This window comes from Phoenix dactylifera, chromosome 1, assembly GCF_051530095.1.
Source record: "Phoenix dactylifera cultivar Ajwa chromosome 1, Ajwa_hap1_PhDact_Kaust_v1.1, whole genome shotgun sequence".
NCBI classification, from domain to species: Eukaryota; Viridiplantae; Streptophyta; class Magnoliopsida; order Arecales; family Arecaceae; genus Phoenix; species Phoenix dactylifera.
Genome location: NC_143190.1, coordinates 57,274,849 through 57,298,602, shown reverse-complemented (window position 1 = coordinate 57,298,602; position 23,754 = coordinate 57,274,849). Strand labels below are relative to the sequence as shown.

The 23,754-nt window shown below is 42.6% G+C and overlaps 1 protein-coding gene across 1 annotated transcript; it reads left to right on the top strand.

Annotated features, from left to right (window-relative positions):
• Positions 1 to 787: 787 nt before the first annotated feature.
• LOC113461609 (uncharacterized) lies at positions 788 to 1,482 on the top strand. Its single transcript, XM_026801735.4, has one exon. The coding sequence runs from the start codon at positions 969 to 971 to the stop codon at positions 1,353 to 1,355; it is 387 nt and encodes a 128-aa protein (XP_026657536.3). The 5' UTR covers positions 788 to 968; the 3' UTR covers positions 1,356 to 1,482.
• Positions 1,483 to 23,754: the final 22,272 nt, after the last annotated feature.

Genomic DNA, 23,754 nt, shown 5'->3' with positions numbered 1-23,754 from the left:
ATATCTTCGGCTCCGCAGCCCGACCCCGAGTCGGCTGCCCCTTGATCCAGCGATCCGACCCCGAGTCGGATATCTTCGGCTCCGCAGCCCGACCCCGAGTCGGCTGCCCCTTGATCCAGCAATCCGACCCCGAGTCGGCAATCTCTGACAACAACAGACTGTTCCCCTGAGGCACGCCGCGGCCCCCTGCTCCACTACTCCCTGCAACGGCCGTATCCGGCGCTGTTCCACGATCCCCTGTAACAGCCGTACAAAGCGGAGCTCCACTACGCCCTGCCATAGCCGTACCCAGCGCTGCCCCACGACGCCCTGTAACGACCATGTCAGTGGCAACCCCATCGCGCCACACGATGACCAATCCCCAAAAAAACCCCCCAGCCTGATATATATGCGGCTGGGGGGGAAGGGGGAGGGTAAGCAAGATTTTCCAGAGTATCATCTTACCTGCTACCTCTCCTTCTCCTTCGATCTTCCCTAACTTGATCGTCGGAGGGCCCCCACTACCCCGGTGGTGGTGCGAGGCTTGCTTGCAGGTTTCTCGGCGGAAGGCGGAGCGCAACCGAAGCAATTCCAAGGGAACTCCATTCACACCGCTGTGCCAATCGTTCTTGGTTTGAACCCCCAGCAACAGGTTAGTTTCGAATGAGTTTGGGGAGATTCATCCTTCATCCCTTAGAATGAGCGTTAATCACTTTCTAAGCCTCATCGCTTAGATAGAGATCTGATGAACCACTCTTGCCATTAGAAACATCAAGGTGGTGGGTTCAAGCCAACGCGATCTCTGTGTGTGTGTGTGTGTGTGTGTGTTCGTTCCAGGTTTAGCATGTTATTTGGTCATCCATGACATTGCTTATTCCTCACTGCTTGTTATAATATTCTTTTTTATATGAAAGGATCAAGGGCTCCAGAGAGTGCACACCAGTGTCCCAACAGAGATTGATAACATTATCGAAGAAGTGAACGAGGCCATGACCCCAAATGAAGTAGAGAAGGTGGAGTGCGAGTGCTGTGGGATGTCTGAGGATTGCACGCCAACCTACATCATCCGAATCAAAGAATTTTTCTGCGGCAAATGGGTCTGCGGGTTCTGTTCAGAAGCAGTAAAGGAGCAGGTGAAGCGAACTCCAGCGCTGACCATGGAAGAAGCCATGGAGTCCCACATGGCCCTCTGCAAGAAGTTCAACAGGACCACCAGGCTCAACCCTAAGCTCTCCTTAGCCGGTGCAATGAGAGATATTGCTAGGAAAATCTCTCAACGTAGGATTTCCATGGGCTCATGTGTGCCCAAGATTTCTAGAACCATTAGCTGCGGTGAGGTGTTCGACTTAAAAATCAAACGGTCACCTATCCAGTGATCTACCGCTTATAGTTCTGCTGAGGTTCTCCTTCCCGAGTTTCTCCAATGTTACTTTTTTTCAGGGGAGGAAGAGTGGAATACCGAGTGCTTATCTAATTACGGATGGTACGCATATAGGTAGTATCTGTGTTTTCTTCTGCCATATTCATCAGAAATTTGCTTTGTGAGTTGATCATGATGGCTTCTCTGTGCTCGGTAGAGGGTTCGGCTCCATAGTTTTTTTGTGCATATCATTGCAGGACCTATCTCGGTCAGAATATATATTATGATATACTATACCGATCCGAATTAGATGATACAAAGTATACTATACTGTACTAGCGATACTAATATTCGGTATACCAAAAAAAATTCATACCATATTATATCGATACTAATATACTATGCTAATATGGCACCGATATGGAGTCCGATACTAATCTTGATATATGTTGACCACTCAAATAAGATAGTATTCTTATTCTATTAGTCAAATTAAGGTATGTCATAAGGTAATCTTAATTTTGAGCCTCTACATGTTCTAGAAGAAAAAAAAAAAAGGAAAGTCTTGGCATGGATTTATTTTTAAACAGCGGGCACACTGATAATCCGTAGGTGAGATCAAAAAGAGATATTATATTAGAAATTTCAGATACTTCATCTAATAAACATCATGGAGGAAAGCTTTAAGGTATTAAATTTTGGGGAAAAAGTTATCTTGGTATACTGTTTTTATGTATAGCTATGGGTTTGAAAATAATTTAAGCTCTTTTCTCAAAAAATGAAATAGATTCAAGCTACAAAATCGCTATCTAATACAAATGAAAATCTAATGGACCAAATTAACTAAGGCAATGACTGGCAATCTGTTTAAATCTTGGTCTCCCTTTTAATTCCTAATCTAGCTCCAATAATGTATGACTGCATTCATGCAGTGGACTGCACAAGTAAAAAATTATTTAAAGATAGCTACCAAGCATAATTACCAAGGATAAGAAATATTTGTTTCACATCAAAAACTAATTTAAGAATCGAACAACATTAGAAGCAATCTAAATATTATTTCTACAGTAGAAAGCGGAATTTACTTCTCAAAGTGATCTACTAAGCATAGTCACACAAATAATTGCTTGAAACCCTATCAACCTATAAACAAATCATTACAAAATACAAATTCTATTGTCAACCAGACACATGTCTGCTGGTTGTCATCTTATCCTTAGTGCTTGAGTGCTTAAATCAATTGCTAATTACTATTTTGTATCCAAAATGAAAGTAGTTAAGTTATGTGATTAAAAAAGAAATAAATAAACAAAGTGTGAGAGGAAACCATTAGACATGTACTTCTTTGATACCTTACAACTATGCAGATCTGGAGATGCTTACCAGTGTCAGTCTACTCGGGGTAGGAGTCAGTGGAGGAATGCTCTGGTTTCTGAGAGAGGCCACCCGGAGACTGAGCACTACAGAGATGAGGATAGCAACAACTTACTTGGCCTATCATATGTGGTTTGACAAAAACAACCGTCTATTTGAGAGCAGGAGGCCGTCTTCACGGATTGTGATGGACAGAGCCATGCGGTGTGTAGCGGAGGTGACTATGTAGCTATGTTATCCTCATCGATCTGGGATGACCAGGGACATCTGAGGTACCTGTTTCACTGCTTCAGCATCCAAGTTTATTTACTTTTCTTGGGTACCCCCATTTCCTGGCTATCTTAAGGTGAATTTCAATGGAGGCATGACGTGTGATGGTATTTCTAGGAGAGTGGGTTTTGTGATTAGGGATCATGAGGGCAGATTTATAGCAGCCGGAGGGCGGAGCATACTTGGACTGATCGTAGTGGGAGTGGAATTACCGGTGGCACGGGAGGGCATATTGTACGCATGACGGGTGGTGGGGGCTAACAGCTTATTTATCGAGAGTGATTCGTCCATGGTGATTGACTGGATTCGGAGAGTAGACAGATACAGATACAGAGATGGCCGCCCTTTGATACGGGATACTCGTACATTGGTGAGGGAGCTAACCTCTTTCCGAATAGCTCATGTTTATTGGAAGGTAAACAGTACAGCAGGCTGGGTCGCTTCCTATATTGTCTGGCACTCCGGAGAGGTCCTTTGGACTAGTTTAGCTAGTATTCCACACTCTTTGTATTGTTTACTTTCACTTGATTTGGCAGCTTGTACTCACGCTAAACTTATATGAATTGAAATGTCGCTTTTGAACAACAAAAAAAAAAAAAATCCAAAGTGTGAGAGCTAGGGCTGATTGTAGCTAAACAACTAGCAGTTGCTTAGATGGATAACAAAAATACAGTCTCAATAAAGCAGGGTACTTCTGCACTTATCTCTGAAAAATACATGGACTTTAGAGTGAGAGGCTCCAAGTAAATGCAATGCCATTCTCTTATTATTTTGTTTCCAAACATGAATGTAGTTAAATTATGTCATTAAAAATTAAATAAAAAAATAAATAAAGTGTGAGAGCTAGGGTGAATTGTAGCTAAGCAACTAGCAGTTCATTAGATGGATAACAAAAATACATGGTGTCTATAAAGCATGGTTGATGCAGGACGGAAGTACGGATTGAAATACAGAGAGAAAGAGGAGAGGAAAAGGGGAAGAAGAAGGGAAGAGGAGAAGAGGAGGAGGAGGAAGAAGACCAATTTTTCATTCATTAATTCATTAAAAACCTAAACATGAGGATGGACCCATATATATAGGGTCACAAAATAACAAATAACCCCTACAAATAAAATAATTCCAAAAAGCTCCTAAAATGACAATATGCAAATAAACCCAAATGACAATATGCAAATAAACCCAATCAACATAAAATAAATCAATCTAAAATAAAATCAGGCTGGCTGAATCGGCTGGAACCCGCTGAGCTGGCTGGATCCTGTGGCGACCGGCTGACCTGGCACTGGTGTCCGCACCAACTCTCCTCGAGTGGAAAGAAGTCGACCTCGACGAAAGCGGCTCGGTAAAGCCCCGGTAGTACTCCAACAAGTATGGGTCAATCGGCGGTATCTCCTCGCGCTGGATCCAAGTGTAGCCGGACCTTGGTCGTCCTCGCCAACGAACCAGGAAATGTTGGATGCCTCCATCACTGGTAAAAACTATTTGCTCGGCTAAAATAGAATCAATATACTCTTTTTGTGCTCGATGGGGGGTAAAAGGAAACGAAGATGGCATGGAATCAATAATAGGATAAACATCAGGCGCAGGAGAGTGTGCAGCAAAAGAGTCATCAGGGATTGCAACCAAATCTTTAATATTAATAGTAAGGCTATGACCGAAATCAAATGGAAAGTCAATGGCATAGGCGTCAGTGCCATCCTTGTGCAACACCCTGAATGGTCCAATACTAAGAGACTGCAATTCCTTAAGATGGATCATTACGTAACCCCAAGTTTGAAATTCTTTAGCACGGAAATCAGCTTGCATCTTATACTGAGCAGTACATGCATGAATGCCCTTATGGATTTCCTGATACAACTTATGAATGTGTTGTGTAAATGCATATGCAGGCTCAGAAATCCTAATATCAATTTCGATGGGTTGTGCGAGGGCATATCCAACTACACTCATGGTAGACTGGTCAGACTCGTTATCTGACTGTGCAAGCGAGCTAGGTGGAGTGTGGGTGCATCCTAGGGTTTCAGGTTTGTCATCACACTCTTCCTCAATGTCCTGAATGTCATCGAGGTTTGGTTCATAGATTTGCTCCTCTAAGTCATCTATGTCACCTCCCTGCTCTTGCTGAGCAATAACGAAAAATTTGTTCGCACATTGGGAGGTAACGTGACCAAAACCTTGGCATTTGTAACACCGAATTTTGGAATGTGGTTTGGGAGGCTCACCAAGCATTCCCTTGCCATTAGTGTCTCGGCCTGTGACATGGGCAATAGGAGGGGGCCTATGAGTAGTGGACCCTACAGAAGGTTTGGACCCTAAGGAATTAAGGCCGGTGGGAGCGCTCCGTGTGTCAGGGCGCCTTACAAATGTGGACTTAGTGTTCCATCGGTTTAGGAGATCGTCTTGGTAGTTAAGGGGCAGGTATTTTTCTTTAAGCCTCTCTTTCATCTCTACCCAATCAGTTATTTCATGTTGATGTCTCCTAGCTAATAGTTGTTCAGTGTTTTGCCAAAACAGCTTAGCTCGACCAAGGAGTTTCATTCTAGCGAATCGAACTTTTTTGTTCTCAGACAGATTGTACCACTCAAAGAAGTGGTCCATTTCGTGTAACCAATCGGAGAAGACTTTCGGGTCAAGACGACCGTCAAAAGTGGGGGCTTCCACCCTAATGCCTCTCATTACGTCTTCATCAGGGTCACGAAGAGCTCTGGGTTCTACGTTATGTCGGTAACCTCTATTCATATTAGGAAAGGGACCTGGTCCTCTAGGGCGAGGGTAGGCATAATGGTGACCTGGAACATGCCTATTATCAAAGTTGTTTGCTTGGACTTGGGCATTGGTATTTTGGACTTGAGCATTAGTTTTTTGGACTTGGGCATTAGTGTTTTGGACTTGAGCATTAGTGTCTTGGATAGCTTTTAATAAGGCTTCGATTTTGGAATCCATGCCTAATTGGGACTCAGGATGAGATGCGTCACGACCACTACGTAGATGCATAAAATGAATGTCAAAATGTATGATCCGACCAACTATAAATGTTCCTAAGTAGACCTAATGCATGAAATGAATTCAAAATTGCAAAGTAGATACTCAATATAATCGGAAGCTAACTCAAGCAATTGAAATTGGCTTTGAATTACGTAACAAATTCAGATAAGTAGTTGCAGTCAAATAGTACTAGTTTTCAGTGTGTTGCAGGATTGCACAGAGCCTCAAAGAACTTCCAAAGATTAGGTAGCCCTACAATTAATAACAAAGACAGGCCACTACTAGGGTTTTGGGGTTGTTTGGAGTGGATGTGTTGAATTTTAGGAAGCAATATCAATAGAGCACATAAGAGTTAATTAATTCTAAATTTAGACAAACAAATAAAATTTGCAGTAAGGAAGAAACCTGACCTGGGTTGGGGCGACGATCAGATGCAAATAGCGCAAATCGGGTCTGAGCACAGCAACTCGGTGGGTCTGATCTCTGCAACTTATGGGCCTGATCAATTCTGGTTGGTGGGCTTGCGCAAGAAAGGGCCTGTTGAAATTGGGCCCAAAAGGCCTGCGGGTTAGGGGCCCGCAGCAGAGAAAGCAGGGTGGGCGGGCCGGAGTGAGGGTGGGCTTTGAGAGGGGTGTGCGGGTGGTTTGGGCCCGATGAGGAAGGAGGGTGGTAGGGTGCGCGGAGTCGGCCCGTAAAGGAAGAGGAGGGGGGGGGGGGCGAAATGAGCCTGAGGTGGTGTGAAGAGGGTTTCAACATCCCATGATGAAATAAAAGAGGGAGGGAGTGGGGTGAGTGGGGGGAAGGCGGTGGAGTGGTGGTGGAGGCGGTGGTTTTGCGGCGTGCGATCAGAGGGGGGGCAGCGGTGAAGCAAGGAGGGGAAGGAGGCAGCGGTGGTGGCAATCGAGCGGTTGCGGGAGCGGCGGGGACGGCGACGGCAAGGCGGCGCGGCTCGGTGGGGAGGGAGAAGATGGGGCTCAGGCGATGGCGGATCTCGGCGGCGGCAGGAGGCGGCCCGGGCGGAGGCGGGGAAGGCGGAGCGGCACGGGCGGAGGCGGCGAAGGCGGAGCGGCACGGGCGGAGGAGCTCGGGTGGGATGCTCGGTGGCGGTGTTCGTCGGCGGGACGATGGCGGCCACGGATGAAGGTGAAGCGGTGCTGCGGGGAGACGAAGGGGGCACGGTGGAAGCGGCGATGGCGTAGCGACGCTGGAGGCACGGCGGACGCGGCGACGGATGAAGAAGATGACAGGTATTTTCCTTTTTTTTTTCTCTCTTTTTTTTTATTTTTTTTTTCTTTTTTTTCTTTTTTTTTTCTCAACAAGCACGTGCAGTCACGTGCGTTTTTTTTTTTTTTTTTTTTTTTTTTTTTTTTTTAACCCGACCGAATTCGGATTAGCGGGCGCACCCACTTCGGTAACCCGCTAATGGCCCGGCTTCGTCGTGGAAGTTTGGGGCGAAGAGGAAGGGTGCAGGTGGTTACCGGGTTTTGTGGCAACGCGCCGCGTGGGACGCGGAGTCGTCCGGCGAGGTCCTGCGGCTGGCAAGTGGCGATGAGGGCGGACACCAGCGCTCGGCTTCTCTCCTCAGATCCGGACGACGGGGGACGGCAACGGGGCTTTTCCCTTCTTTTCCTCAGAAGGCTTGGGAGTTCGGCCGTACTGTGGATCGTCTTCCACCTTCGACCGGCCGTCCGCTTCCGCCGGATCTCGCCTGATTTTGCGGCGGTGGGTGCGGGAAGACGTTGCGCCGGTGGAGCGGGGTGCTGGTGCGGCAGTGAACGGGGTGGTGTCCTTCTCCGAGCTTCGTTCACGGGCGGTGGCTTCCAATGGTGATTCGGCGGCGCTGCAAGGTGAGGCGGTGATTGGCGCCTGTGTAGCGGCGGCCGGAAGGGAAAACGGCGAGAGGGGGGGGGGGAAAAGAGGGAGAAGGCGGCTTATTCGCCGCTCGGGCCACTGTGGGGGTAGCCGGCGACGGGGTTTTCCCCTTCTGTGCAGGGACCGAGAGGGAAGGGAGAGGGAACGGAGACGGTGGTGGAGGCGGCGGCGGTGGGGGGGCGAAGGCGATCTGTGGATTGACGCCCGAAGACAGTCGACCGACGGGAGGGTTTTGCCTTTTCTTTGTTCTCGGTGGGTGAGGTGATGAACAGGGAAGAAAAAATTGAAGAAATGGAGTGACCCTTCTTCTTCGGGATGCGTGCCGTGCGACGACCTTCCGTGCGTTCCGGCGTTTGCGGTGCAAATGATCTAGCAAAATACAGGTGAGGAAAAGGCCGAAAAGGAATCGGCGGGGGTCCGTCCATAAACTGGATCCTTCGACTTCAGCAACAGAGGCAAAGTCAGCCCTGCTCTGATACCAAAGCTGATGCAGGACGGAAGTACGGATTGAAATACAGAGAGAAAGAGGAGAGGAAAAGGGGAAGAAGAAGGGAAGAGGAGAAGAGGAGGAGGAAGAAGACCAATTTTTCATTCATTAATTCATTAAAAACCTAAACATGAGGATGGACCCATATATATAGGGTCACAAAATAACAAATAACCCCTACAAATAAAATAATTCCAAAAAGCTCCTAAAATGACAATATGCAAATAAACCCAAATGACAATATGCAAATAAACCCAATCAACATAAAATAAATCAATCTAAAATAAAATCAGGCTGGCTGAATCGGCTGGAACCCGCTGAGCTGGCTGGATCCTGTGGCGACCGGCTGACCTGGCACTGGTGTCCGCACCAATGGTACTTCACTTATCTCTGAAAAATATATAGGTTTTAGAGTGAAAGGCTCCAACCAAAGGCAACGTGGTGCTCTATTTCACCCCATCTTTGACTAGGGGAGGCCTCCTTTTTAGACTCGTTTAATTAATTTATATAAAAAAATTTCTCACTGAATTTTTTTTTTCTGAGAATACGATATTAGAAAAAATTGTTTTGACATATTTGATTAATCATATGAAAGTGATATTTTCAGAGTGGCTTATGTTTGGTTGAGCATATATTTTTCTGAAAAAATTGCATGAAATACCTATTATACCCATAATAACGAAAAAACTTTATCTATAGATTTTGATGGCTTAAAAATATTTTTGAAAAAAATGACTACAATTTTTTACCGATAGAAAAATAGTTTTTCATATCCTTTACAAGTTTTTTTTTTCATAAAATATAGGATTCTAATTGCTCAGTCCTTAATTGCCCTCAGTCCGTGGGTGCCATTTTCCAATTCCCATGACTTGCATGTGGTTGGAGTGGACCCACTTGAGGTGTCTGGACCGTTGACGCCCACCTCTTTTCGTTGTCCTTTGGGTTGGGCCATCAGGCCCTGATAACGGTCTCAAAGTTGGACAAAATTGGCAGCCTACTTGGTGATGGGTTCAACCTATATCTTTACTGTGACCTTGCTTAGCAGTCTTCTCATCATGTTATATGAATTAAACTAAAACCACTTTGGGGGTCTTTTCTAAAGCCAAAAATAAATGGTATTATCCCTCTCAGAAAAACCAAAAAACAATAGGTATAATTCTAGTGGGCACTCGCTGCCATCTTGCTGACATCGTTCAAGGAAGGACATGATGCCTACAGGTTCTACAAAATAGCTTTGTTTATTTATTTACTACCAATCATATTTTTGAGCATGATAACATATGTTTATTGACAAGAGGATTTGTTAAAAAAGGAAAATTGGTGACAAAAATTACAATAGAGCGGAGCCTAGTTCATTGGCAAAGATCTTGCATAAAAACTACTAAGGTGGTAGCTTAGTGGGAGCGTGGCCTTACTTTCAACCAAGTGGTTACGAGTTCGAAACGCACGGGCGTCGATTAAATTGTGGAGACCGGATGCTCCCTGCTCGGACACAGGGTCTGGAAGGACATATCGCTCTGCTAGTAGCCTCGGTGGTGCCAGATGTGACGTACTCACACGTGGTATTCATGCCGGAGCCCAGAGGGGTAACCGAGCCGGGCCCACGGGTGGGAAGGGTATGAGTAAAACCGGCCGGGGTGCCCAACACACGGTCATTTCTGCCCGCATCGAACATTCTCTTGATGGGGTAGGGGCTCAGTGGAAGCTGCTACACGGGGGTGGGCTTGTCCCTTCCTTCTCTCTTTTCTTTTTTTTAGCAAAAAAGAAAAAAAAAAAGATCTTGCATAAAAGATCAGTTGAAAATCTAGGTTGGAAGAGATCAAACACAAGTCTACTTTACCAAATAAACCGGTTAGCACCCTCCTATCGTGGAAAAAGCAACTATCACTGTATCATATCCCTTCTTTTTCATAAGAAAGAGGTGCGGATGTATATTTGATGGGTAACATGCATAAGAAATGTGAGGACAGCCCGAATTAGGCCTATTTTGAATCAAAGTCGGCGGGCACAACCGATTCCGTTCAAAAATTCACAAAAACAAAAAGTGGGAAAGAAGGAAATTGTGCCCTAATGTTATCTCTCTTCTTGGGACTAAACCTAAAGCCTTGACTAAACAAAGTCAAGTTTTTTTTTCCCCTATATTGATCGACATAGACCGAATAGGTCAGGCTCCCAATTGGACCTACACAAAGTGGATTAGGCCCAAAAACCCATCTGACCATAGATCGGGTATCTCTCTTCTTCCTATGTTGGTCGACCCAATCCAAACAAATCAAGCCTTTAATTAAACCTAGACTGAGTTTCTCTCTCCTTTCCATCTCTATTGGTTGACATGAACCGTGCCTAATTTTCTCAGTCTGATTTTCTCTTAATGGACATATCAGATTTAACCCAGAAACTTCAGTCTGATCAGCTGGAAATCCAAATTTGGATAGTGAGGAGACATAATCAAGACCAATTCTGTTACATTCAAAAAACAACGAACTCCATCTCATTATGAAATACTTGTGTTAAATTAATTGTTAGATCCAAGAAGCAGTCGAGACCCCTGGACGTTAGACTAGTTTTGGTTGTCTGGACATGAGCCGGACCCTACCTTAGAATATTTTAAATTATATATATTAATGCCTTATAGGAGTCTAATACGATAGTTGATATGGGTGTGTAGGGTCGAGCATTCCGCCAATATGTCCCTACTGTGAGGTGGAGGAGTCTATTAATCACACCCTCTTCCAATGCATGAGAGTGTGGCGGGTGTGGAGAATGGGTGATATCCCTCGAGATATACTCCACTTGGTGACCCCTGCGGACTCTCTTCACTAATTCTTGAGGAGTTCGTTAAGCAAGCCACATCTCAGGTCGGAGAGCATCTTAGTGGATATGTTACTTATCATATTTGGTTGGTCAAAAATATCTTATTTTTTAGAGAAAGCAGCCAGCAATCGAGGATAGTACCGGAGAGGGCTTAGATGCAGGCTGCTGAGATCATTCAACTCGGTCCTCCGAAAGAACCTTTGATAGCTCGTGGTGACGGAATGATTAATCTTAATGAATCATAAACCATACCTTGACTCGCTAAATCCATCTTGAATTAAGCTTTGAAATGCGTGCGCAGCCGTGATCAATCGTGATTTGAATAGAGATTAGCGAGAGATCTTCTGGAGAGAGAGCTCTTAATGCATGCTTTAGAGAAGGGGTCTAACAGGCTATTTATAGCCCTCTCCAGGGACCAAACACTGCAGGTGGTTACACCCGTGAAGAGTCACCCCCCATCAAGGTAACCCTTCACTACTGTGAAAATACCTTAATGCCCTTGTGATTATCAGGATTTACGAAATTCAAGGGTGTTGACCCCCTAATGGATTTTGATGAATACAAAACACTAGAGTATAATTCCATTATATCTTAACAATTTAATTAAGGAATTCATGTGTTTTATCTAGAATATTGTTGAGAAATGTCTAGGCAAGTTCCCATAATTTTTATGAATTCATTGAAGAACATTTTGAGTTAATGAAAAAGTTCAGGGACAGCCGAGACGTCTCCTGATAGTTTCAGAGACGTCTCTGGCACAAACAGGAAGAACTGGCACACTTGGAGACGTCCCCGGCACCTGCCGAGTCGTCCCCGCGTTAGCGGAGTCGACTCTCTCAGTAGCGGAGTCGACTCTCTCAGTGGCGGCAGAAAGGCAGTTTTCAAGAGATATGCGCGAGACGTCCCCACTGTACGCCGAGTCGTCCCCGCAGGCAGCGGAGTCGACCCTGAGACAGCGGAGCCGTCCCCATGCATAAAGTGCAGACGAGCCGAGACGTCCCCTGAAAGAGCGGAGACGACTCTCTCAGGGAATTCCAGAGGACATGTCTTTCGGAGATAAAGAAGCGGAGTCGTCCCCAAGGCAGCGGAGTTGTCCCCACTCAAAAAGTGCAGACAAGCCGAGACGTCCCCGTAAAGTGCCGAGTCGACCCCAGACAACATAAAAAGTAAAATCCTGTAGGCGAGACGTCCCTCGTTGTAGCGGAGACGTCCCCGGAGCGCCTGGGACGCGACTGACAGCTTTTCAGGTTTGGTTTGAATTTCAAATCCTTCTCTTTTTGTTTCTAACGGCTATATTTGCTTTTTGGGCTATAAAAAGGGACCTCTTAAGTGGTTCTCAACAACTCTTCACCAACCAAAAAGCTAGATCATTCAAGAGAGAAGTTAGAAAGAAAAGCTCAAGGGAGTGAGTGCATTCAAGAAAGGAAATCAAGTATTCTCAAGTCTCCCAAGCGATTTCAAGCTCAACCACTCTTGTGCGCTTGGGACTCGAAGCTCACACTCAACCCTACGCGCTCCACCTCGGAAGAATCAACATTTCCCACGCTTCCAACGGCAAAAGGATTCTTCCGGGTTACATTATTCATAATTGTTATATTTGCTTCTTAGAGCTTTTATTTCCTTTTGTAAACTCTTTTATTGTGGTGCTTGTTCCAGTCAAGGGACTTGGAACGAGGGAAAGGCGTCCCAAGCCTAAGAAAAATTGGGGGTTTTAGGGTTTGTTGTGAGCCCGGTGTAAAACAACGAGTTGGGTAGTGAACTCGCAAAACTACCGTACTGTAATCTTGGATTATAGTGGAAATTCCCAAAGGCGCTTTGGGGAGTGGATGTAGGAGCGGTGAAGGCTCCGAACCACTATAAAACCGTGTGTTTGTGGTTGTCTCTTCTTATCTCTTTATCTTTATTTTAGTTCATATATTTGTGTGTTTTATCTTTAATTAGGCAAAAAGTTTTTTTTTTAAAACACCCAATTCACCCCCCTCTTGGGTGACCATCTCTGGGCAACAAGTGGTATCAGAGCGGGTGCTCTGTATATTTCTTGAAAGACCTAACCGTCTTAGCCAAAGATCTAGATGGTAACACCCTTTAACAATGTTCCTGCCGAGGGGCAAGCAACCAATAGACCTCCACTCTTCAATGGGACAAATTATACCTATTGGAAGACGAGAATGAGAATTTTCATTCAAGCACAAGACTATACCTTGTGGAGGGTTATAGTCAAGGGACCACAAGAACCATCACACGTGGTGAATGGCATTCGAGTTCCCTAACCTGAGGAGGATTGGGATGAGAATGATGATAGGATGGCTCAACTCAATTCTAGAGCCATGAACTCATTGTTTTGTTCTCTAGATGTAAATGAGTTCAATAGAGTCTCTACATGCAGTTCCGCTAAGGAAATATGGGATAGGCTTGAAGTTACCCACGAGGGTACAAATCAAGTCAAAGAGTCCAAAGTGAACATTCTAGTTCACAAGTATGAATTGTTTAAGATGGAACCTAATGAAACCATCACATGCATGTTTACACGTTTTACCGAAATTATTAATGGTCTAAAAAGCTTGGGCAAATCTTACACTAACCCCGAACTTGTGAGTAAAATTCTCAGGTCACTGCCAAAAGCATGGGAAGCAAAGGTCACGGCGATTGTAGAAGCCAAAGACCTCAACACCTTGGGGCTAGAACAACTCTTGGGCTCATTGATGACGCATGAGCTCACGATGAAGCAGCATGAAGAAGAGTTGCCAAAGAAAAAGACAATCGCACTCAAGGCTACCTCAAGTGTATGTGAAGAAGAGAGCAGTGAGAGTGAAGAAGAAAGTCAAGATGAGGACTTGGGTTTGATAGTAAGGAAATTTAAAAAGTTCATGAGAAGAAAGAAACCATTCCCAAGAAAGAAATTTGGAGGGAGAAATGATTGGGAAAAAGAAAAAGAAAAAGAAAGAGACCCAATCGTATGCTATGACTGCAAGAGACCGGGACATATTCGTTCCGAATGCCCACAACAAAAGAAGCATTTTGGAAAGAAGAAGAAAAAGGCATTGAAGGCAACATGGGATGACAGTGACACATCATCCTCCGAGGAAGAGAAGGAAGAGACCGCCAATCTATGCTTCATGGCGTTCGAAGACGACGAGGTATGTCAAAACCCAACCATAAATTTTACTTTAGAAGAATTATATGAGGCTTTTCAAGAACTTATGGGTGATTGTAGTATGTTAGGAGCAAAGAATAAAGAATTAAAAGCCTCCAATCAAAAACTAAAGAAAAATATTGAAAACTTATTAATTGAAAAGGAGAGCATTAAAAATATTAACACTACTAACCTAGAAATCAAAAATTCAAAACTGAGCATTGAAAATGAAAAGGCAAAAACACTAATTAAGGAATTAAATCTAAAAGTAAAATCCCTACTCGATAACAATACCTCACTTGCACAAAATGTTGAATCTCTTAAAAAGGATAAGGAAGAACTAGTCAAAGAAAATTTGAATCTTAAGAATGAGGTACACAAATACAAACCAATTGTTGAAAAATTTACACAAAGCTCTGAAAAATTAAATCTTATTCTTTCAAATCAAAGAGCTGTTTTTAATAAAGCCGGATTAGGATATAAAACTAATAAGCAACAAAAATATCTAAAGAATTTCTTTGTAAAAGCAAAAGACGTAAAAACTGAAAAACCAACATGCTTTCTTTGTGGAAAGAATGGACATAAAGCCTACTCTTGTATTCAAAGAAAAATCCAAACTAACAAGAGTACATTTGTAAAAGCTAAAAACATAACTAAAGTATGGGTGCCTAAGGGAACCAACTACACTAACCACGAAGGACCCAAGAAAACTTGGGTACCTAAGAGCTTCGCATGATCATTTTGTAGGTATGCCTTGCAGCCGGAAATAAAAAGAGAATGTGGTATCTTGATAGTGGTTGCTCAAGGCATATGACCGGTGACAAGAGTCTCTTCGTCACCTTGGAATTAAAAGAAGGAGGAGTAGTCACATTTGGAGACAATGCTAAAGGCCGAATTATTGGTATTGGTAAAATCTCCATATCACCCTCCTCATTTATTGACAATGTATTGTTAGTTAATGGACTAAAACATAATTTGTTAAGTATAAGTCAATTTTGTGACAAGGGCTTTAAAGTATCATTTGAATCATCACTATGCATAATTGGTAGTCCATTTGACAATGAGATCATACTCACAGGACATAGGCATGGAAATGTTTACATGGTAGATCTTGATGATCTCACCATGAAGGATGGCCAATGTCTTGTAGCCATGAATCCCAAAGTCAATGGGACTAGTTGGTTATGGCATCGTAGGTTAGGGCATGCTAGCATGGATTTAATCTCTAAATTGATCACAAAGGATCTAGTCAAAGGACTACCAAAAATAGACTTTGAAAAGAATAAAATTTGTGCGGCATGTCAATTAGGAAAACAAACAAGAAGTTCTTTCAAGTCTAAGAACATAGTCTCAACATCAAAACCCTTAGAACTAATTCACATGGATTTGTTTGGACCCACTAGAACTGCTAGTCTAGGGGGTAAGAAATTTGGTCTTGTCATTGTTGATGATTTCTCACGTTTTACATGGGTTTCATTTCTTGCACACAAAGATGAGTCCTTTCTCGCTTTTGTCAAGTTTCATAATAAGGTTTCGAATGAACTCAATCTTAAACTAAAAGCAATTAGGAGTGATCATGGTACCGAGTTTGAAAATCAACACTTTGAAAAGTTTTGTGACGAAAATGGTATCAATCACAATTTCTCGGCACCTAGGACACCCCAACAAAATGGGGTGGTAGAAAGGAAGAATCGCACACTAGCAGATATGGCTCGTACCATGTTGTGCGAATCGGATCTACCAAAGTATTTCTGGGCTGAAGCAATAAATACCTCATGTTATATCTTAAATCGTGCTTTAGTTAGATCCATCTTAAAGAAAACACCGTATGAATTGATAAAAGGTAAGAAACCAAATATAAGTTATTTTCATGTTTTCGGTTGTCGATGCTTTATTCTGAATAATGGAAAGGACAATCTCAGTAAATTTAGTGCTAAATCAGATGAGGGGATCTTCTTAGGTTATTCCTCATCTAGTAGAGCATACAGGGTCTTCAACAAGAGAACTCTCGTTGTTGAAGAATCCATTCATGTTGTTTTTGATGAAACTAATGGAGATTCTTCTAGAAAAGAAGAAGATGGTGATGCAGGTATACTTGAAGACCGAATAAAGGAATTCTCCATACAAGACAAACAACATGAGGATGAGGTCAAGGAAGATACAAATCAGCAAGATGAAGAAGGTCAACCTCCATCAAAAATTCAAGATTTTCCTAAAGAATGGAGGTATGCACATGGTCATCCAAAGGATCTAATCCTTGGTGATCCTTCACAAGGTATAAGAACTAGATCCTCTTTAAGAAACACTAGTAATTACCTTGCTTTCGTATCACAAATAGAGCCTAAATCACTAGAAGAAGCTGAAAAAGATGATAATTGGATGAATGCTATGCAAGAGGAATTAAATCAATTCGAAAGAAATGAAGTTTGGACTCTAATGAAAAGACCCCCTAATGTTTCAATTATAGGTACCAAGTGGGTGTATAGAAATAAACTAGATGAAGATGGAATAGTAATAAGAAACAAAGCTAGGCTAGTGGCCAAAGGATATAATCAGGAGGAAGGAATAGATTTTGACGAAATTTTTGCTCCTGTTGCTAGATTAGAGGCTATTAGACTACTTTTAGCATATGCATGCTTCATGGATTTTAAACTTTATCAAATGGATGTAAAAAGTGCATTTTTAAATGGCTATATAATGGAGGAAGTTTATGTAGGACAACCTCCAGGTTTTGAAAATCACTTACATCCAGATTATGTTTATAAACTGCATAAAGCATTGTATGGACTTAAGCAAGCCCCTAGGGCATGGTATGAAAGGTTAAGTAATTTCCTAATTGAGAACAAATTCAAGAGAGGAAATGTAGACAAAACCCTCTTTATTAAAAGAAAAGGAAATGACTTATTGCTTGTACAAATTTATGTGGATGATATAATTTTTGGTGCTACTAATGATAGTCTTTGTCAAGAGTTTGCCAAGCTTATGCAGGGAGAATTTGAAATGAGCATGATGGGTGAGCTCAACTCCTTCCTTGGGTTACAAATAAAACAATCAGAGGAAGGCATCTTCATCAGTCAGTCCAAATACATCAAGGAAATGCTGGAAAAATTCAAGATGAAGGATGCAAAGGAAATCAGCACACCCATGGGCTCAAGTTGCAAGCTAGACAAAGATGAAAAAGGTAAAAGTATAGACTGCAAATTATACAGAGGTATGATAGGCTCTCTACTTTATCTTACTGCTAGTAGACCAGATATATTATTCAGTGTTTGTATGTGTGCTAGATACCAAGCATGTCCTAAGGAATCACACTTGCAAGCTGTTAAGAGAATTTTTAGATATCTAGTAGGGACATCTAATGTAGGCTTATGGTATTCTAAACAATCTGACATAAACTTAATTGCTTATTCCGATGCTGATTTTGCCGGGTGCAAACTCGACAGAAAAAGCACAAGTGGCACATGTCAATTCTTGGGTGCCAATTTGGTTTCTTGGTTTAGCAAGAAACAAAATTCAGTTGCCTTGTCCACAGCTGAGGCTGAGTACATTGCAGCTGGAAGCTGTTGTGCCCAAGTTCTTTGGATTAAGCAACAACTTGAAGACTTCGGTATCAAAATGGATAATATACCAATTAAATGTGATAATACAAGTGCAATTAATTTAACAAAAAATCCTGTCCAACACTCTAAGTCAAAGCATATAGAGATTAGGCATCATTTTATTAGGGATCATGTGCTGAAAAATGATGTGATGATTGAATATGTATGTACAGAAAATCAATTAGCTGATATCTTTACAAAGCCCCTTTGTAAAGAAAGATTCAATTTCTTAAGGAATGCCTTGAGCTTGTATGATCCTAGCAAATGAGTTGAATTTGTATTGGATTACTTTGCTACTCAAACTAGTAATCAACCTCAAGGTAGACATAAGTGAAAACATGAATTCATCTAAGCTAAATGACAAACTGTTTGACTTTCCGGAGGATGGTTACCCTCCCTTGGACTCTTCATGGAGATATTTTCAGAACCTATTTCATAGGTATTCGAAATTTGGTCAAACATTCCTCATTTCAATATTAATAATTCAAAAAAAATTAAATTATCAAATTATTATAGGTTGTATCATTAAGGGGGAGGATCACAAACAAATTCACTCTAAGTTTATCAAAAGAGATCATATTGATTAGGGTAATTAAACAAAATTGGGAGAAGATAGAATACAGTCTGAAATTTTTCAGTACCGGAGACGTCTCTGGCAAATCGCAGAGACGTCCCCCCAAGGGGAGACGTCTCGCCTTAGTCGCGGAGACGTCTCGGGGACCGAATGAGGGCTTTTTAAATAGGTCGAAATCGCTCGAGCCGACTCGAGCTTTCTCCCTCATTCCCGACCAAAACGGAAAACCCTAGCCTCCATTTGCTCTCCACCTCAAATCCCAGCCTCCGTTTGCTCTAAATCACAAACCCTAGCATCCATGGCACCAAAGAAAGCTAGGACAACCCGTGGGAGGCGACCTAGAGTAGCGGCCGACGGTGAGGAACGGCGGGAAGAACCCTCTGCGCCTTCTCCTCCGGTTGCTCCACCGACCACGACGATTTCCTGTGCAAATCGCACAGTCACGACTGGTAGGTACATCGATTTCTCCTTTTTAGATCATGAGGGGTTCTCTATTGGAGAGAGACTCCGAGCTCAAGGGTGGGAGCACCTCTGCACACTAAATACCTCGACCTATCCCGGCCTAGTTAGAGAGTTTTTTAGCAATATGGCATTAGGGGACCAAGGGTACACTGGATGTGTCCAGGGGACATTAGTGGAAGTAAATGAAGATGTCCTATCCACTGTCCTACAAATCCCTAAGGACGGTGAGGCTCCAACCTCACTTCCCCAAAGGGAATTAGCCCTAAATCTGCTGTTAGGACAAGAGGACTGCGGCCCTCTTGATGTTATCAACTCCCAAGACCTAAACGCCGAAATGAGATTACTTTTAAGTATTGTCAACCGGGTCTTGTTTCCCAAAACCGGTCGCTTCGATTTTGTTTCGGAGCGAGACTTAGCTATCATGCATCATATCCTACAAGGGATCCCTCTAAACCTTCCTAGACTCATGCTAAATTACATTGCCCTATGTCATAGGTATTCTAGGTTTAGTATACCCTATGGCATGATCTTTACCTTAATCTTTAAACACTTCAAGGTTCCCATTCCAACAAATGAACCTGCAAAGGCCTTGAGAAACACCGACTACTATAATGAGGGCACAATGAGAAGAATGGAGTTTCATAAGATAGATGGGTCGTGGGTCAAGGTTCCAAAAAGAAAAGCACAAACCATAGAGCCTGAAATCCCACATCATGAGTCTGACCATCACTCTCCTCCACCTAGCCACATGAACATCCCTGATATTCCCTCCAGCTCAGCTGGACCATCCACGTCCATGCCACCACCTCCTCCAGTCAGTGGGCCCTCCTTCCTATCAGAGGATCAGATGCACACCTTAGCATCTGCCATTTGCCAGCAGATAAGGGAGGAGATGAGATCCATGATCTCCACAGAGTTGGCCCCCATCAGAGCTTCACATGAAGGGCTTCTACAAGAGATGAAGGATATTAGAAGTCAGATTGAAGCTACAACACAAGAGATAATTGGTATGGGTGCCACCCAAACCATCAGATCATTAGAGCTCAAGGACAGCTTGAAGAGCATTTCCAAGAGTCTCAAAGAGCTGACAAAACCAGATGGCAACGTGGGCACCTTGGTTGCCCAACTCAGAGGGAGAATTGAAATGGCAACCATAGAGTTTGAAGCACTTGTGGCAGGTTTCCACAAGTCACAGGGAGATCAATTTAAGACCCTCATGGACTCCATCAATGCATTCATAGATGCAGCTTGTAAGGCTTATGCACAAAGTACATCTAGTAGGCCCCATGAGCAACGTCGCCGATGATGGATATCTTGTAGGATCTTCTTTTTGTATTAAAAATCAATACTTGTAATGATTTCTTCTTTTGACTATGTACTGACTTCAAAGGTTTATGATGACATATGAATGAATACAATCTCTTTTGAACACTTTGTGTACATTGCCAATTCTGCGTATGTGTTTCTGTGATTGTGTATGTGATTGTATGATATGCCATAAAAATCTTACCACATACCTTGAGTGTTCAAATTTGATACAAAGAAACAATGCACATAAAACAGGGGGAGCACATCTTGTGATAACTATGTTAAACTAAAAGATAAGTCTGAAATGAATTCCAAAACAAAGGGGGAGTGATATGAATACATTAATAGAAATGACTTGGACAGGGGGAGCACAACTTGAATATCCTTGAGTAAAATGAATGCTGAATTCCACTATAAATTGAGTCTTAAGCACCTAAGGATAATTTGTACCCTTCATGTTGCTGACAAAAAGGGGGAGTAGATAGTATATGGAATGCAAAATTTATAATAGATATTGAAAGGGGGAGTATGAAAGGGGGAGTAGACATGGATATTGAATATGGAATGCAAAATTTTTTAATCATACTCCAAAGTTGAATTAGGAAAGATAAAATTAAAGAATATTGATTTTAAGATAATTGCCCTTCTGGAAAAGAAAGGGGGAGTCAAAAAAAGAATCTAGCTTTCAATTATCTTCAGCATCAATATCTCATTTTAACTTGATTCAAACTCAGTTCATATGCCAAAATCATTTAAGAACTATAAAGATCAATCTTATGCACAAGGAAAGAACTGAATTGAGTGATGCACATTGTATCTAGGCCAAAATATTATACTTGTACATCCGATCAAATACTGTGTATATGTTTAAATTTCAAATTTTGCATATACTCAGTGTTTTGTCATCATCAAAAAGGGGGAGATTGTTGACCCCCTAATGGATTTTGATGAATACAAAACACTAGAGCATAATTCCATTATATCTTAACAATTTAATTAAGGAATTCATGTGTTTTATCTAGAATATTGTTGAGAAATGTCTAGGCAAGTTCCCATAATTTTTATGAATTCATTGAAGAACATTTTGAGTTAATGAAAAAGTTCAGGGACAGCCGAGACGTCTCCTGATAGTTTCAGAGACGTCTCTGGCACAAACAGGAAGAACTGGCACACTTGGAGACGTCCCCGGCACCTGCCGAGTCGTCCCCGCGTTAGCGGAGTCGACTCTCTCAGTAGCGGAGTCGACTCTCTCAATGACGGCAGAAAGGCAGTTTTCAAGAGATATGCGCGAGACGTCCCCACTGTACGCCGAGTCGTCCCCGCAGGCAGCGGAGTCGACCCTGAGACAGCGGAGCCGTCCCCATGCATAAAGTGCAGACGAGCCGAGATGTCCCCTGAAAGAGCGGAGACGACTCTCTCAGAGAATTCCAGAGGACATGTCTTTCGGAGATAAAGAAGCGGAGTCGTCCCCAAGGCAGCGGAGTCGTCCCCACTCAAAAAGTGCAGACAAGCCGAGACGTCCCCGTAAAGTGCCGAGTCGACCCCAGACAACATAAAAAGTAAAATCCTGTAGGCGAGACGTCCCTCGTTGTAGCGGAGACGTCCCCGGAGCGCCTGGGACGCGACTGACAGCTTTTCAGGTTTGGTTTGAATTTCAAATCCTTCTCTTTTTGTTTCTAACGGCTATATTTGCTTTTTGGGCTATAAAAAGGGACCTCTTAAGTGGTTCTCAACAACTCTTCACCAACCAAAAAGCTAGATCATTCAAGAGAGAAGTTAGAAAGAAAAGCTCAAGGGAGTGAGTGCATTCAAGAAAGGAAATCAAGTATTCTCAAGTCTCCCAAGCGATTTCAAGCTCAACCACTCTTGTGCGCTCGGGACTCGAAGCTCACACTCAACCCTACGCGCTCCACCTCGGAAGAATCAACATTTCCCACGCTTCCAACGGCAAAAGGATTCTTCCGGGTTACATTATTCATAATTGTTATATTTGCTTCTTAGAGCTTTTATTTCCTTTTGTAAACTCTTTTATTGTGGTGCTTGTTCCAGTCAAGGGACTTGGAACAAGGGAAAGGCGTCCCAAGCCTAAGAGAAATTGGGGGTTTTAGGGTTTGTTGTGAGCCCGGTGTAAAACAACGAGTTGGGTAGTGAACTCGCAAAACTACCGTACTGTAATCTTGGATTATAGTGAAAATTCCCAAAGGCGCTTTGGGGAGTGGATGTAGGAGCGGTGAAGGCTCCGAACCACTATAAAACCGTGTGTTTGTGGTTGTCTCTTCTTATCTCTTTATCTTTATTTTAGTTCATATATTTGTGTGTTTTATCTTTAATTAGGCAAAAAGTTTTTTTTTTAAAAACACCCAATTCACCCCCCTCTTGGGTGACCATCTCTGGGCAACAAAGGGACACTTGTCAAACGTGGGTTCTAATTAAACGGGATCAGGGTTTAATTAAAACGGGATCCAACATTCTCCCACTTGGACCATATTGACGCCATTTGTCAATGTGGGCCACAACTTGACGGGATCCCAACATTCTCCCACTTGGACCATATTGACAAGTGAAATATCCTTAGCACTTGAATTTTATAATCTTTATACGCGTATTCTTTCTATTCTGATATCAATTGCGGGCAAACTTTATGTTTGATTACTTTGAGAATAATAATACGAACCATGGCGGAAATAACACCTATTTGATTGACGTATAACCTTCCATGATTACTATATTACTAAACCATCATAACCAAACCCTTATGAATGAACTTCTCATGAAATCCATTCTTTGGTCACAATTTCTGCTACCATAGTATGCATAAACCATATGAATTCATTAAAGCAGAAAATACAAAAAATATGATTTACAGCCATTTGAAATGTGCACAATAACACATCAATTAATTTATACAGAAAAGGCCCATTTGACCGACATGCTCCTTATGCAATCCCGGGGCTATTGCTTTGGTCAAAGGATCTGCCAACATAAGCACAGTATTGATGTATTGAACTGAAACTTTATGGTCATCACATTTTTCTTTTATAACAAGATATTTCACCTCCATGTGCTTATTTCCATTGGATATCTTGTTATTCTTTATTGAGGAAACTGCTGCTAAATTATCACAATATAACTTTATGGGCCTTGAAATAGTGTCCACGATCTGTAGGCCTGCGATAAAGTTCCTCAACCAAATAGCCTGTGTAACTGCATCATAACATGCTAATAACTCAGCCTCCATTGTTGAAGCAGCTATCATCTTTTGCTTCGAACTCTTCCACGAGACTGCACCACCAGCTAGTAGAAAGATATAACCTGATGTTGATTTTCTACTATCTGGACATCCCGCAAAGTCTGAGTCTGAGTATCCAACTATCTCCAAAAGATCGGATTTGTTGTATGTGAGCATATGATCTTGAGTTCCTTGAAGATATCTTAATACTTTCTTTGCAGCTCTCCAATGTTCCATTCCTGGATTAGCTTGAAATCTCCCCAGTAATCCCACAACATATGCTATATCAGGTCTGGTACAGACTTGAG